Raw genomic sequence first — 13,121 nt, 5'->3', positions numbered from 1 at the left:
ACACGTATATATAATCAAACATTGCAATTGTAGAACTGGAACAAACTAATGTACATTCAACCCTATTGGGTTAGTTGGCACAACATTTGGTAGAATATCGATGGTGTAATATGTATTTATATGTGTTGCCAATTCAAAATAATTCACATTTATGTAGATGAATGCTTTAAGAACTGGTAATCTATGAATCTGTTGAAAATCTACTGTATCATTTCACCTTCTCCTGCTCTACATTTATTCTCATGCACAAATCACAGTCTTGCCAAGTGTATGCCAGCTTCTTTCATCATTTATACTGTAAGTGAACACATCAGAACACTCTCAAGCTAAAACTAGATAATCTCGCCACCTTTTTCAAAGAGTGGAACCACCTGATTGAGTGAGTCACCAATGTGTGGATCTATAAACTTTGTGAATACCTAAAACAGAAAAAGAAATGCTGTAGCAGTTTCGTAATTAGGTAAGACACTGCTAGGGTGTTTGTGCATAAAAATGAAATCAAATGGAATTATTTTTTTGTTCCCAGCTGGGAGGTTTTATTCGGTTCATCAATGTCAAGTTGGATATCTCAAATTACAGATGTTTGAAATGAACTGCTGAAATTGTTGGCCCAACAATTTTGCAGCCTGAAGGACCTTACAGGCAGTTGAATCTGCTACCAAACACTCCCCCTGACTTGTGTCAGTCTGATTCTCAACCTTGCATGAATGCATAGATTTATAACAAAAATTATTATTTAAAAAATAGGATAATCATTCATTTGCCCACGAATCATTCAAGAGGTTGTGGTTTTGAATGCCTATCAAATAGTGACCACATTTATCCAGGATTTTTTTGTTCATGTCCTAATGAAGTAAACACTGTTTGCATGTTCAAAGAGTATAATGATGCTGATGAGAGCTGAAAAATGCAAAGAGCATCCTTGGGGTTTAATTACACTTACCATTACCTCTGACATAGTTCTTGAAATAATACAAAAAAGAAAATATTGACTTATTTCTTAAATATTGACTTATAAACATGAATTAAATACACTGCTGTACTATTAAAAGAAAAATAACCACACATTTTAAAGAGTGTTTTAAATCAATAAACGCACATACTGAAAGACAAGCTGCTGAAGTTTATCTTTAATGCGTCTATGTTCGGTAGTGGTTGATGCGGAGCAGTTATTGCTTTGGGAATGTATGATTTCATAAATAATGTTCAGGCACGCTGTTATAGCTAAAGTATATAAATAATGAATCATTTGTACTGGGAAAAAAAGTTTTGTATCATCAGCAGAGGTTGAACGTATCATGTTTCATGCTGTTTATCATGCTGATTTATTTATTAATTTATCTGTGGGGATAAAAAGTGCAACAGGGAAACAAGACAACATAACGTTAACATGGATTGTTTGTTCTTACCTTTTGGTCGCGTAGGTTTGAATTTCTGAATTATTGACGCATTGCTACAGGTGGCGTTAACTTCCAACGCTGAGCTGTTCACGCTGGAATTGTCTGGAGTTCTTGAACATTCCCAAAACGGGATCTGCGTTTCATTCATTTTCTATAAATCCATTGCCCCGCGAGAATTGGTATGAATATAGGTTTCTAACCCAATTTAAAACTATTTATTCACGATATTGCACTTAGAGTATATTTTAAGAAAGGCTTATACGCATTTAAAGGTTATATATTAATACGCGCTAAAATATTCTGCGCACCCATTGCCCGCATCTGCGCGCGCGTCTGTGAAAGAATGCCTGTGCGCGTGAAACTGTGGGCACTGGAAAGCGCGCTGTAGCTCTGATGAGCGCGCAGCGTGGGTAGACAGTTCTTTAAGAGAGTTAGCACACAGGGTGGGGTGATTATAGAAAGGGAGGGAGAATTGCAGAGTAACACACTCAAAATAACAGTGCCCTTCAGACTCTAGCGGCTCTTGGTTAATGGAATGTAAGTCCTGCGTCTCCCTCTAGTGGATGTTCTGTGTTATTGCTTGTTGATCATCAAAAGAGTGAGAAGGTAGAGGAAAGACAGAAAAAGAGACCAAAAGCTGCTTCAGACATACCAGTACGAGGTTCAGGACTCTTAACCGCAGAGCTTTCATGAGATGAACATTTCTTACTCACATTGTCATTTTCCAGTGTGTGTGCGTGTGTGTGTGCGTGTGTGAGAGAGAGAGAGAGAGAGAGAGAGAGAGAGAGGGAGGGAGGGAGGGAGAGACCTTGGGGGAAAAAATAGCTGAAAACAGCAAAACTTCCTTTTGGGGATGTGTTTAAAAAGAAAAGTGGTTGACTACCTGAGAATGTTGAACTGGATGTAGTAAATTTACTGTGCAGGTTTGTGTTAACATAATTTGCTTTATTTAACAAACTAAGTCTATAGTAGGCCTCCTTTTAGACAGGCAAATGTGCATACAGTATCAAAAAGGGAAAAGTTTGTTGTTTTGTTTATTTCCAAATAAATTTAACAATAAAACAAGGACAAAGAGAGAGAACACACACACATATGCTAGCAAAGCTAACAACATTTTGGCTACATTTAATAGTGGGTTAAATGAAAATATAATACATAAAGCTGTGAAAAAAAATTCAAATGTAGTTTCATTTTTCTCAGAATGCAGTGTGCCCCTTTAAAACAGCATTGTCTGATGTGATGTTTTAGTGGTTGTTCTTGGCAGGGTTTGTTAAATGTTGTCAGATAGTCTCATACTACAGTGTCTATGTAAAAGCCCTGCCAGGTTGGATGTTGAACCCCCTGCCACTTCCGTCTGCATTCTCTGTCCTTGAAGGGAGTTTCAGTTTGACTCAACTTGATCTGGTGTGCAAAGGATGGGATGTGAATGGGAAAGACATCAAAAATACAATGATCATCCAAGGGCAACGTATTAATTAGTCAACATTCAAAGATCTGAACGTTTAAATCAATCCATAAATAAATAAATATTTGTTGGTAAATGATACTATCAAAAAGTGTAATCACTATAATCACTATATGCTATTATTAAAAATAAATAATATAATATAATATAATATAATATAATATAATAATGACACAACATTGCTAACCATTAAATAAAGGCAGTGGCTATTTGCACTAAGTGTAAATAGTGATAGAGGCTATTTACACTAAGTGCAAATAGCATATTTTCTTAGCGACAGATGCTATTTATACTAAGTGCAAATAGCAATGGATTCTATTTACACTAAGTGAAAATAGCAGTATTTTTAACAATATGCTATTAACACTAAGTGCAGATAGCGATAGATGTTAAAATAGCAGGATTTTCTCCTATTTGTACTACTTATTGTAAATAGTGGCAATTATCTGCACCTCAGCATTATAGTACATTATAAAACAGTATGCGGTAATAACGTATTGAGTGTAAATTATAATTGTAATTCAAATTATTAAATGGATGCCACCTTATTGGGACAATAAAGCCCTCCCTACACCTATCCTAACCCTACCCGATTCTTTATATTCAACTTTTTGATTATTTCCTTCATTTATAAAGACCTCCCTACACCTAGCCTAACCCTACCCGATACTTTATTTTCAACATTTTGATTATTTCCTTCATTTTTATTGAAAATGCCTTTCCGATGTGATATGAGATTTGAAAAGGGAGAAAAAAAGTTCGGTAAAAGGCGGATTCGAACCTGGGTCGATCGCGTGAAAAAGACCACGGGACTCTCCTTACCATCCACGCCACTGAAACTGATTAGTGATTGTCTTGTTTTATATTCTTGACCATCCATAATCACACATTTGTGGGTGGAGTTAGTGTAAATAGCCTCTGCCAACAGGCGGGTTATTTGTTGCACTTTTTTTTACTCTCATACATAAAACACACTTCACAAAAAAGGAGAACATTAGGGGTGAGCCAAGAAGGAGAACTTGGTTTCAGATATTTAGATTACGAGAGAAACAGGCGAGAAAGAAATATTCTTTCATTCCAAATCAGTTTTAGTCCACAGAAAACTTACTTAAACATAAAAAAGGTGCTTCATGACAAATGTTCCTAAAAAAAAATGAATTTTTATCCTTATTTTAGAGCAAGGTGATGGATGTAAAAACTATTCATGGAAGAAGGCATGCATATATGTTTGTGGTTTTAATAATTATACAGTAGTCTCATTTAGTTAGTAATCTAGCTAGTTAGTTTAGTTCATTGAAAAATGTAAATAGTTTAGTTCGTTGAAAAAATGTGGAAAAAATGTGTGAAGAAAATGTGGAATTGAAACAAAACTGTTGTTATGAAAGAAAAAGGCGGATTCGAACCCGGGTCGATCGCGGAAAAGATATTTTGAAACGCGCTTTATCAACTACGCCACTGAACCTGACGAATGACACTCGTGTTTTATAGTAGGTGGAGCTAGTGTAAATAGCCTCTGCCAACAAGGCGGGCTATTTGCACTTAGTGTAAATAGACACTCCAAGATTGTAATGAGAGGCCAGGATTACTAATTGGCGTATTTAAATATGATATTAGCTACAGTCTTATATCTTCATGATTTTTTATGAGACGTCAATCAAATGGATAACTTTTCTAATACTCTGTAATACACTGATTTAAATTACAGAAATATACTATGTTGAATGGCCCTTTTTCTAGATGTTAAATATACGTTTTATATATTTATATCTTAATTTTTTATATATATGTAAATAATATTTACCCGCAGAATGAAAACGGTGCAAGTCATTACCAGCCCATATATGGTCATGACTCCTAGCACCACCCAAAAAGCCAGGTGATCAGCATGTTGACAGACGGCACTCGGTTTAACTGGTCTCCCTGTTGAAACACACAAATGTTGGATTTCTATGTTGTTTTCAAAACTTTATTCTCTATGTTATATAAGCTTGTTTCCTCAGGGGAACCAAAAAATGTCTCCACAAGGACAAGGATTTTGGATACTGCCATCTTTGTGGGGACAATTTGTCTCCATAACATAGGGCATACCTCAGCCACACACACACACACATTGGGTTTCCATGTTTTATGGGGACTTTCCACAGACATAATAATTTTTATATTGTAACTATAGGCTATATTCCATCCCCTAACATTCTATATATTCTATACATAATATATTCTAATTTGGGTATTACTACACTTTTTAAAATTTTGACAATTTGTCCCCACAAAGCGGGGAATACCTGAACCACACACACACAGAGAGAGAAAAGGAGTGACGCAAAATGTGACTTTTAACTGTACATTAACCAGAGCACAAATAATAAAATCTTTGAATTACAAATTGCTAATTATATTGCCAATTGTTTAATGCTGTTGACAATGACAATGTTCCATAACAACTATAGTGAACATACCTTCAACAAACACAATAGTTTGTGGTTTGTGCTCCACTTTCTGAAATGGAGGAGGAAAGATTCTCTCGGCCTCACAAGTGTAAAGGGCTGTAGTATTCATCGTTACACTGTTCAGGATAAAACTGTTATTCGTATTATTAACTTTGAAACTGGCAGGGAAATCTCTTTTTGGGCTGTTGTTATTTTTGCTGATGGATGCATTATTAATGGTGATATAAAAGATCTCTTCTGAGCCTTTATATAATTTGAAAACCATTTCTGGTGCACTGAGTACGGGGCAGGGTATGGTAACACTGCTGTTCAATGCCACGTGTTGAACTGGTGGTAGATTACCTGCGGTGTAGAGGAGACAAAACATCAATAACATCTTAAAACTGCTTAATACACCGTTTTTAAGTTGTAACTTTTAAAATCTGAAATTTGCCAATATATACTTATATTACATTATTTACTTTGTCTGTAGTTTTTGCAGAATCCACAAATCACCATAGTCACCCACGTTATCAAAAAAAAGGCAGCGTCTGTTCTCAAGATCAATTATAGGCTACCATAGTATATGCACTTCTTTTTTTTACTGTTCTGGATCAGAACAGTGAATTATGCTTGTTTTCTTTTCAATCCCTAGTGGTCTGAGGAAACTTCATGTAAAATTAATGTGCACAGGCACTTTCCTATATACCTAATTCATAAAAATAAAATGCCAGAATAACAAAACTGAAGAACAGTTTTGACTGGTTTCTTAATTTCACTTTTGCCTGTAAGAGTGGAGAAATGTTGTCATACAGACAAAGTTTCTTTGAGCAAATTGCTTTGAACTTCGCTTTGGAAAAAAAAAAGCAAAAGGAAAGACTGAATCATCCTTCTGCAAAATGATTAACCCCCTCAGTATTTCATTTTCTACTGTTAGAATATCAGTGCAAAAAATGTCAGCTTGTTGTAAAATTGTATATTTGTTGCAAAATGACACTGTTTGTGTACTCTATTGTATTTTGCAGCCTCACAAATGAGATGTTTGTGGTAAAGTTGGTTTTAAATGAGTCTGGCTGCACAATATTTCATTTAACAAACCTCATTTAATCGGTTAGACTGTATTTTGATTTATACACTGGCACCAAGATGTAAAATTTCCTGAATCCTTTTTCTACTTGTATGTATTTACACATTATAAATATTATCTGTTTTTCGGGCCTATTATGAGTTTTTCTCATATATATATTTTCTTATATATGATCATGTATTTATATTTGTCTACCATAAGGGCATTTCCCACATTCCTGTCATCCCACACACTTTTTGCCAAGATGTAAATAAACAACAGGTCTTATAGTATCTTGTAATTGTGCCTTTACATTTCATAATTTCAACATAATATACACATTTTGATGTTATTTCTCCTAACTGAGATTTCATATCAGAATTAAGAGTTCATAAATTAGTTTGTTGTAATTCCAACCTCATAAAATGTGATTTTCCAAATGGCAGATAAAACAGACAAACTAAAAGTATCTTGATTCTCGTACAAATAAAAACACTGCATTTCACTTTAACATTTGCAGTGCCTTGTTTTGAGCTATCAGGCCACTTCAGGCCACTCAACTCAAAGCCCCTGCATTTAAAAATCAGTCCTAGGGTATATTCCATCCCATGCTTAGTAAATAAGGCTTTTGTCAAATAAGTCAAGATGTACTTCTAACCCCCCCTTCTATGTAAAGTGCTTTGAGTGCCCAGAAAAGCGCTATATAAATGTAAGGAATTACTTCATATGCTTTCAGCTAATCAGTTAAAAATTATTTAATATGACTAAACACATTAGGTCACACAAACAAAAGTAATAACCGAATGTTTAAAGTAAATCACAAAAAAAGAAGATCTTACCTTTGCACATGCTCTGTGTTTCAGATAGGCTGCTATGGAAGAGACAGAGACTTAAGAGGGTCACAGATGTCATAAAAATCTCCATCTGTTGAATTCTAAGTCTTCACACAATAGAAATGCTGTTGAAAACAGCAGGGCCGCTGCCTTTCGTTTTGGCACTGTTTTGCAAGTGTAGCATGCTTGTATGGAAAATTCAACCTTCGGCGTAACAGAAGAACACATCACGAGCCAAACAGGAAGTTTCCATTCTCTCCTTGCACCCTTTGTGGTTGGTGCTATTTGCATGTTAAGGTTTCATATAGTGCGTCTGTTACCGTTCTAATGGCATCATACAGTAGCTGCTGTTTCCTCATTGAGGGCAGGTAAAGGAGACCCCTGTGGGGGTTTTCTAGTAAATGGTCTGTTTGAAGAGTTGTCAGGAGGGGGGTTATTTAGGGTTAAAGTGGTTTTGTACTTGAGAGTAACAAATGCAGAAAATGAAAGAGAGATAGGGAGGATGAAAAAGAAAGAGAACTCTTCAATGTTAAAATGACAGAAACCCTTGATCGGAAAAAAACCTGCATGCATTTGTTTAATAAAGTGCATTAAAGGCCTTTTCTGGCAGCCACTGACTCTCTCTAACACATGTGATGGACAAGAAAATACCTTTAAGCTGATTTATAGTACGTCTTCTTGTTTCCTGTTTTTAATCTAAAACTGGATGCACGTCAGAACCAGTGCACTTTGTGATCTCTATGGCAACCGATTCACAGAACACTGAAACCATCACCAACCCACGATGCTGCTGATCTCTGTTCGTTCTGCTTTTTCCTTGATGGAAAGAAAGATTCTGATTAATTAAGTTTCTTCTTATATTATTTATGAAATGAGAACACATGCAAATAATGAGGTTTTGTGGTTGTCTTTCTGTTTAGACCTAAAACTGGAGCTGGTTTCAGACCCCTACATGCACTAGCACCCCCTTAAACATACTTCCTGCGTGAACCACAAAATGTGATAACATTTACAGAGCCTCCCATACATGAAAGTGTGTGTGTGAGTATATACTGTATATATATATATATATATATATATACTGTATGTGTGTGTGTGTGTGTGTGTGTGTGTATACACAGTGGTACAGTCTTCAAACAGTCTTAATGTATTTTACTACTCTCCAGCATGTGATTCTTATTAAGTGAAGGTCATTTTTTAGGATTCTTTACCTAACCTAAGTCTCTGGGAACCTGACACCTTGTACTTCTGGAGACTCCAGAGTAGGTTGCCGTTCTGGAAAATGGTGGCGCTGGAGACTAAAGGGTTCCTGATGGTTTTACACCTAATTCTTCACCTTAATTCTTAATTTTTTTGCAGTTAACGTGTATTTTCTTCTTATTAACCTGTTATTTTTCTGACCCTGCTGACCCAATGAGCATTTTGCAGTCCAGTGATCATGCCTTAACTTTGCAGTTTCTGTATTGCATTAGTTTTGAATTTCTCATGGACATTTAATAATTTTTGACTGGCAGCCTGACACATTGTTCTGGAGACTCCAGGTAGGTTGCAGTTCTGGAAAATGGTGGCGCTGGAGACTAAAGGGTTCCTGATGGTTTTACACCTAATTCTTCACCTTAATTCTTAATTTTTTTGCAGTTAACGTGTATTTTCTTCTTATTAACCTGTTATTTTTCTGACCCTGCTGACCCAATGAGCATTTTGCAGTCCAGTGATCATGCCTTAACTTTGCAGTTTCTGTATTGCATTAGTTTTGAATTTCTCATGGACATTTAATAATTTTTGACTTTTCAGTCTGAGTTAAATCTCTTTTTTTGGGGGGGCTCGTTTTATCTGTAAAAGAAAACCTGATTAATAACTATGCACACCTGAAGTTTTTCATTTTCAGCCTTCATGGACAATTATATATCACTTACAGGTAAATGATTAAATTCCAAATTATTAATAGTTATTAAGATCGATGTGGTTTGGAAATGTGCTTGTAAAAAAATATGATCAGAATATCAACTTGCATAATAATTATGCACACTCTGTAATATATTACCTCATTTATATAATTAATTAGGAAAAAACGCTTAATGATCATTTTAAAATAATTGTTTTTATTATTGCTTTGTTTATTTTATATTTTACTTATTATTATATTAACATTTTATTCTTATTAATAATTGTCATTTACTTGTTAAAAGCTTAGTGTTTATTTTATCCCCATAAAGACATACTGTATCATATTTGATACATTAATTTCTAAATGATCCATGTGATCAAAACTTTGCTGAAAATCCTGTTGCACACAATACAGGTCTTCTGTCATCTGACTGATAGTTTATATATTTTTAGCAAGTAAACGTCTCTTATTATTTTTGTTAAACGAAATATATCAAATATGATCATCAGGATTTGAGAAATGTTTATTTGTTCATCTTTCAATTATCATTGTGGTATATGTTTTGAAACGAGAGAGCTTTGATCGTGAAACTAAGCATTTAAATATCATCTTACTAAGACATTATTGGGTGATATAGAGTCACAACTGATTTATATAGTAGTCTGTTTGACTACTTACTTGAATCAATGAGATATGTTATACAGATCGTCATTGATTTACAATTCCATATTTTTCCTCGAGTATGAGCTCCATATTCTCACTATATCGAACAATATGAGAAAAAGCCTCAATGTGATACTCAACATAAAACACATATGCGAACTTTATTTATTTATTTGACTTTGCCTACGGTTCAATAAACTATTCTGTATATAAAAAAAAAAAACAGAACAACAACAACAAACAAACCTATACATTTTAGGTTTTAGGTTTTAGACGGTTAAAGTGCCAAAGAATACACCGGAGGAAAAGCGTGCCGACCTTTTATAATAAACAAAGCACGGCTGTTGCATTTATGGATTTGTCCGCTGGGGGGGAGAACATTACTACACTTTCTTAAAAATGTGTTGCTTCGTTCTTCAAAACAAACAAACTATCTATCTATCTATATAACCGACTAATTAACTAACGAAATGCTCGTTTTGTTACAGTTTTTTACATTTCACTTTGGAGTTTGTAACCTATCTTTACCACACGATGTGACTGAGAAAAAAAATATCTACAGTTATTCATTGAAATTAATTAAAATAACACTTTACAAAAAAAGATCAATTAAACATAATTAACAAACACAAATGCATACACATACACATATTATAATAAATGTAAAATGGTTATAAATAAACAACAACAACATCACTGAGTGACAATACAATGAGATAAGGCCAACAAAATCTAAAGGTTATACAATAAACAATTAACACAGATCGCGAATGACATTACAGAGTCATTCAACAATCAGTTCAAATAATCATAAACAAGGAGAGCGTCTAAATGCATGAATTTTCTTTGAATTCTTCTCTGTAATATCTTAATAAGGTAAAGAGGTTTCAGAAGTGAGTTTAATTCCATTTTAAAAAGGGTATAGGATGGGAAACTATTTACAATTATTTTGTTTGTGAATATAAAATTGACCATATAAAATAAAATAAAAAAATAATAATAACAATAATAGCACGTTCCAGGGTATATTTGGTTTTATTATTGGAATTATTGGTATTATTATAATAAAAAATAATATATTTTAAACTAAAGGAGTGTACAACATTGGCAAAATCAAAACATTAGAACCAGATCAAAATTGCTTGGATATAGGGCAATCAAAAATTGATGCAAAAAGACATATACACACACACACACACACACACACACACACACCCCACACACACATATGTTTCCTTTATCTTATTTGAAATACAGTATTTCCCAGGTAAAAGTCGGGCTCTTTTCCAATCTATATCATCAACCAAAGACCTTCAGTAGAACTTTCCATTTGGCGAAATTGTCCTTTTAAATTGAGAAATTTGGCGCACATGTCTATTGTTACATTTCTTATCTAACAAATGAATACCTTCAAACAGTAGGCTAAAGCAGATCGTGTAGATAACCTACTTTACTTTTATTATTCTAATTGCCTATAGTTCAGTGTCATAATACACGCACATGTGCTGCCTGTTGTCCTCATGCACCAGTAGTAGCGGCCTGCTGTTGTTCTCTTGTGGAGACAGGGGAGATCCACGCACCTCCTTGTGTATGGCAAGCCATTTTGACTTTTATTCATTCTCAGGATATGAATTCTTGATATCAACAATTACATTTTTACTAGTAAAAATGTAATTGTTGATATCAAGAATTAACATTGTTACTAGTGGAAATGTAATTCCTGATATCAAGAATTAACATTGTTACTAGTGGAAATGTAATTCCTGATATCAAGAATTAACATTGTTACTAGTGGAAATGTAATTCCTGATATCAAGAATTAACATTGTTACTAGTGGAAATGTAATTCCTGATATCAAGAATTAACATTGTTACTAGTGGAAATGTAATTCCTGATATCAAGAATTAACATTGTTACTAGTGGAAATGTAATTCCTGATATCAAGAATTAACATTGTTACTAGTGGAAATGTAATTCCTGATATCAAGAATTAACATTGTTACTAGTGGAAATGTAATTCCTGATATCAAGAATTAACATTGTTACTAGTGGAAATGTAATTCCTGATATCAAGAATTAACATTGTTACTAGTGGAAATGTAATTCCTGATATCAAGAATTAACATTGTTACTAGTGGAAATGTAATTCCTGATATCAAGAATTAACATTGTTACTAGTGGAAATGTAATTCCTGATATCAAGAATTAACATTGTTACTAGTGGAAATGTAATTCCTGATATCAAGAATTAACATTGTTACTAGTGGAAATGTAATTCCTGATATCAAGAATTAACATTGTTACTAGTGGAAATGTAATTCCTGATATCAAGAATTAACATTGTTACTAGTGGAAATGTAATTCCTGATATCAAGAATTAACATTGTTACTAGTGGAAATGTAATTCCTGATATCAAGAATTAACATTGTTACTAGTGGAAATGTAATTCCTGATATCAAGAATTAACATTGTTACTAGTGGAAATGTAATTCCTGATATCAAGAATTAACATTGTTACTAGTGGAAATGTAATTCCTGATATCAAGAATTAACATTGTTACTAGTGGAAATGTAATTCCTGATATCAAGAATTAACATTGTTACTAGTGGAAATGTAATTCCTGATATCAAGAATTAACATTGTTACTAGTGGAAATGTAATTCCTGATATCAAGAATTAACATTGTTACTAGTGGAAATGTAATTCCTGATATCAAGAATTAACATTGTTACTAGTGGAAATGTAATTCCTGATATCAAGAATTAACATTGTTACTAGTGGAAATGTAATTCCTGATATCAAGAATTAACATTGTTACTAGTGGAAATGTAATTCCTGATATCAAGAATTAACATTGTTACTAGTGGAAATGTAATTCCTGATATCAAGAATTAACATTGTTACTAGTGGAAATGTAATTCCTGATATCAAGAATTAACATTGTTACTAGTGGAAATGTAATTCCTGATATCAAGAATTAACATTGTTACTAGTGGAAATGTAATTCCTGATATCAAGAATTAACATTGTTACTAGTGGAAATGTAATTCCTGATATCAAGAATTAACATTGTTACTAGTGGAAATGTAATTCCTGATATCAAGAATTAACATTGTTACTAGTGGAAATGTAATTCCTGATATCAAGAATTAACATTGTTACTAGTGGAAATGTAATTCCTGATATCAAGAATTAACATTGTTACTAGTGGAAATGTAATTCCTGATATCAAGAATTAACATTGTTACTAGTGGAAATGTAATTCCTGATATCAAGAATTAACATTGTTACTAGTGGAAATGTAATTCCTGATATCAAGAATTAACATTGTTACTAGTGGAAATGTAATTCCTGATATCAAGAATTAACATTGT

General features: G+C 33.6%; 2 protein-coding genes across 2 annotated transcripts in view; both read right to left on the bottom strand.

The window, feature by feature from the left end:
• The window catches only part of LOC107707829 (cholecystokinin receptor-like), a 39,362-nt gene extending 37,589 nt beyond the window's left edge, over positions 1–1,773 (bottom strand). The window contains exon 1 of the mRNA XM_016511921.1: positions 1,410–1,773. Coding sequence (XP_016367407.1) covers positions 1,410–1,548 — 139 coding nt within the window. The 5' untranslated portion in view covers positions 1,549–1,773. The remainder of the gene's footprint in view (positions 1–1,409) is intronic.
• A 716-nt stretch (positions 1,774–2,489) lies between these two features.
• LOC107707828 (uncharacterized) lies at positions 2,490–7,418 on the bottom strand. Its single transcript, XM_016511919.1, has 4 exons — positions 7,200–7,418; positions 5,325–5,657; positions 4,667–4,785; positions 2,490–2,801 (listed from the first exon to the last, which is right to left on the bottom strand). The coding sequence occupies exons 1-4, from the start codon at positions 7,282–7,284 to the stop codon at positions 2,691–2,693; spliced, it is 648 nt and encodes a 215-aa protein (XP_016367405.1). The 5' UTR covers positions 7,285–7,418; the 3' UTR covers positions 2,490–2,690.
• Between the last annotated feature and the right edge of the window lie 5,703 nt (positions 7,419–13,121).

This window comes from Sinocyclocheilus rhinocerous, unplaced genomic scaffold (genome assembly GCF_001515625.1).
Source record: "Sinocyclocheilus rhinocerous isolate Xijiao unplaced genomic scaffold, SAMN03320098_v1.1 scaffold1256, whole genome shotgun sequence".
Lineage (NCBI taxonomy): Eukaryota > Metazoa > Chordata > Actinopteri > Cypriniformes > Cyprinidae > Sinocyclocheilus > Sinocyclocheilus rhinocerous.
The sequence above is the reverse complement of the archived record's forward strand: the minus strand, read 5'-3'. Positions and strand labels throughout refer to the sequence as shown.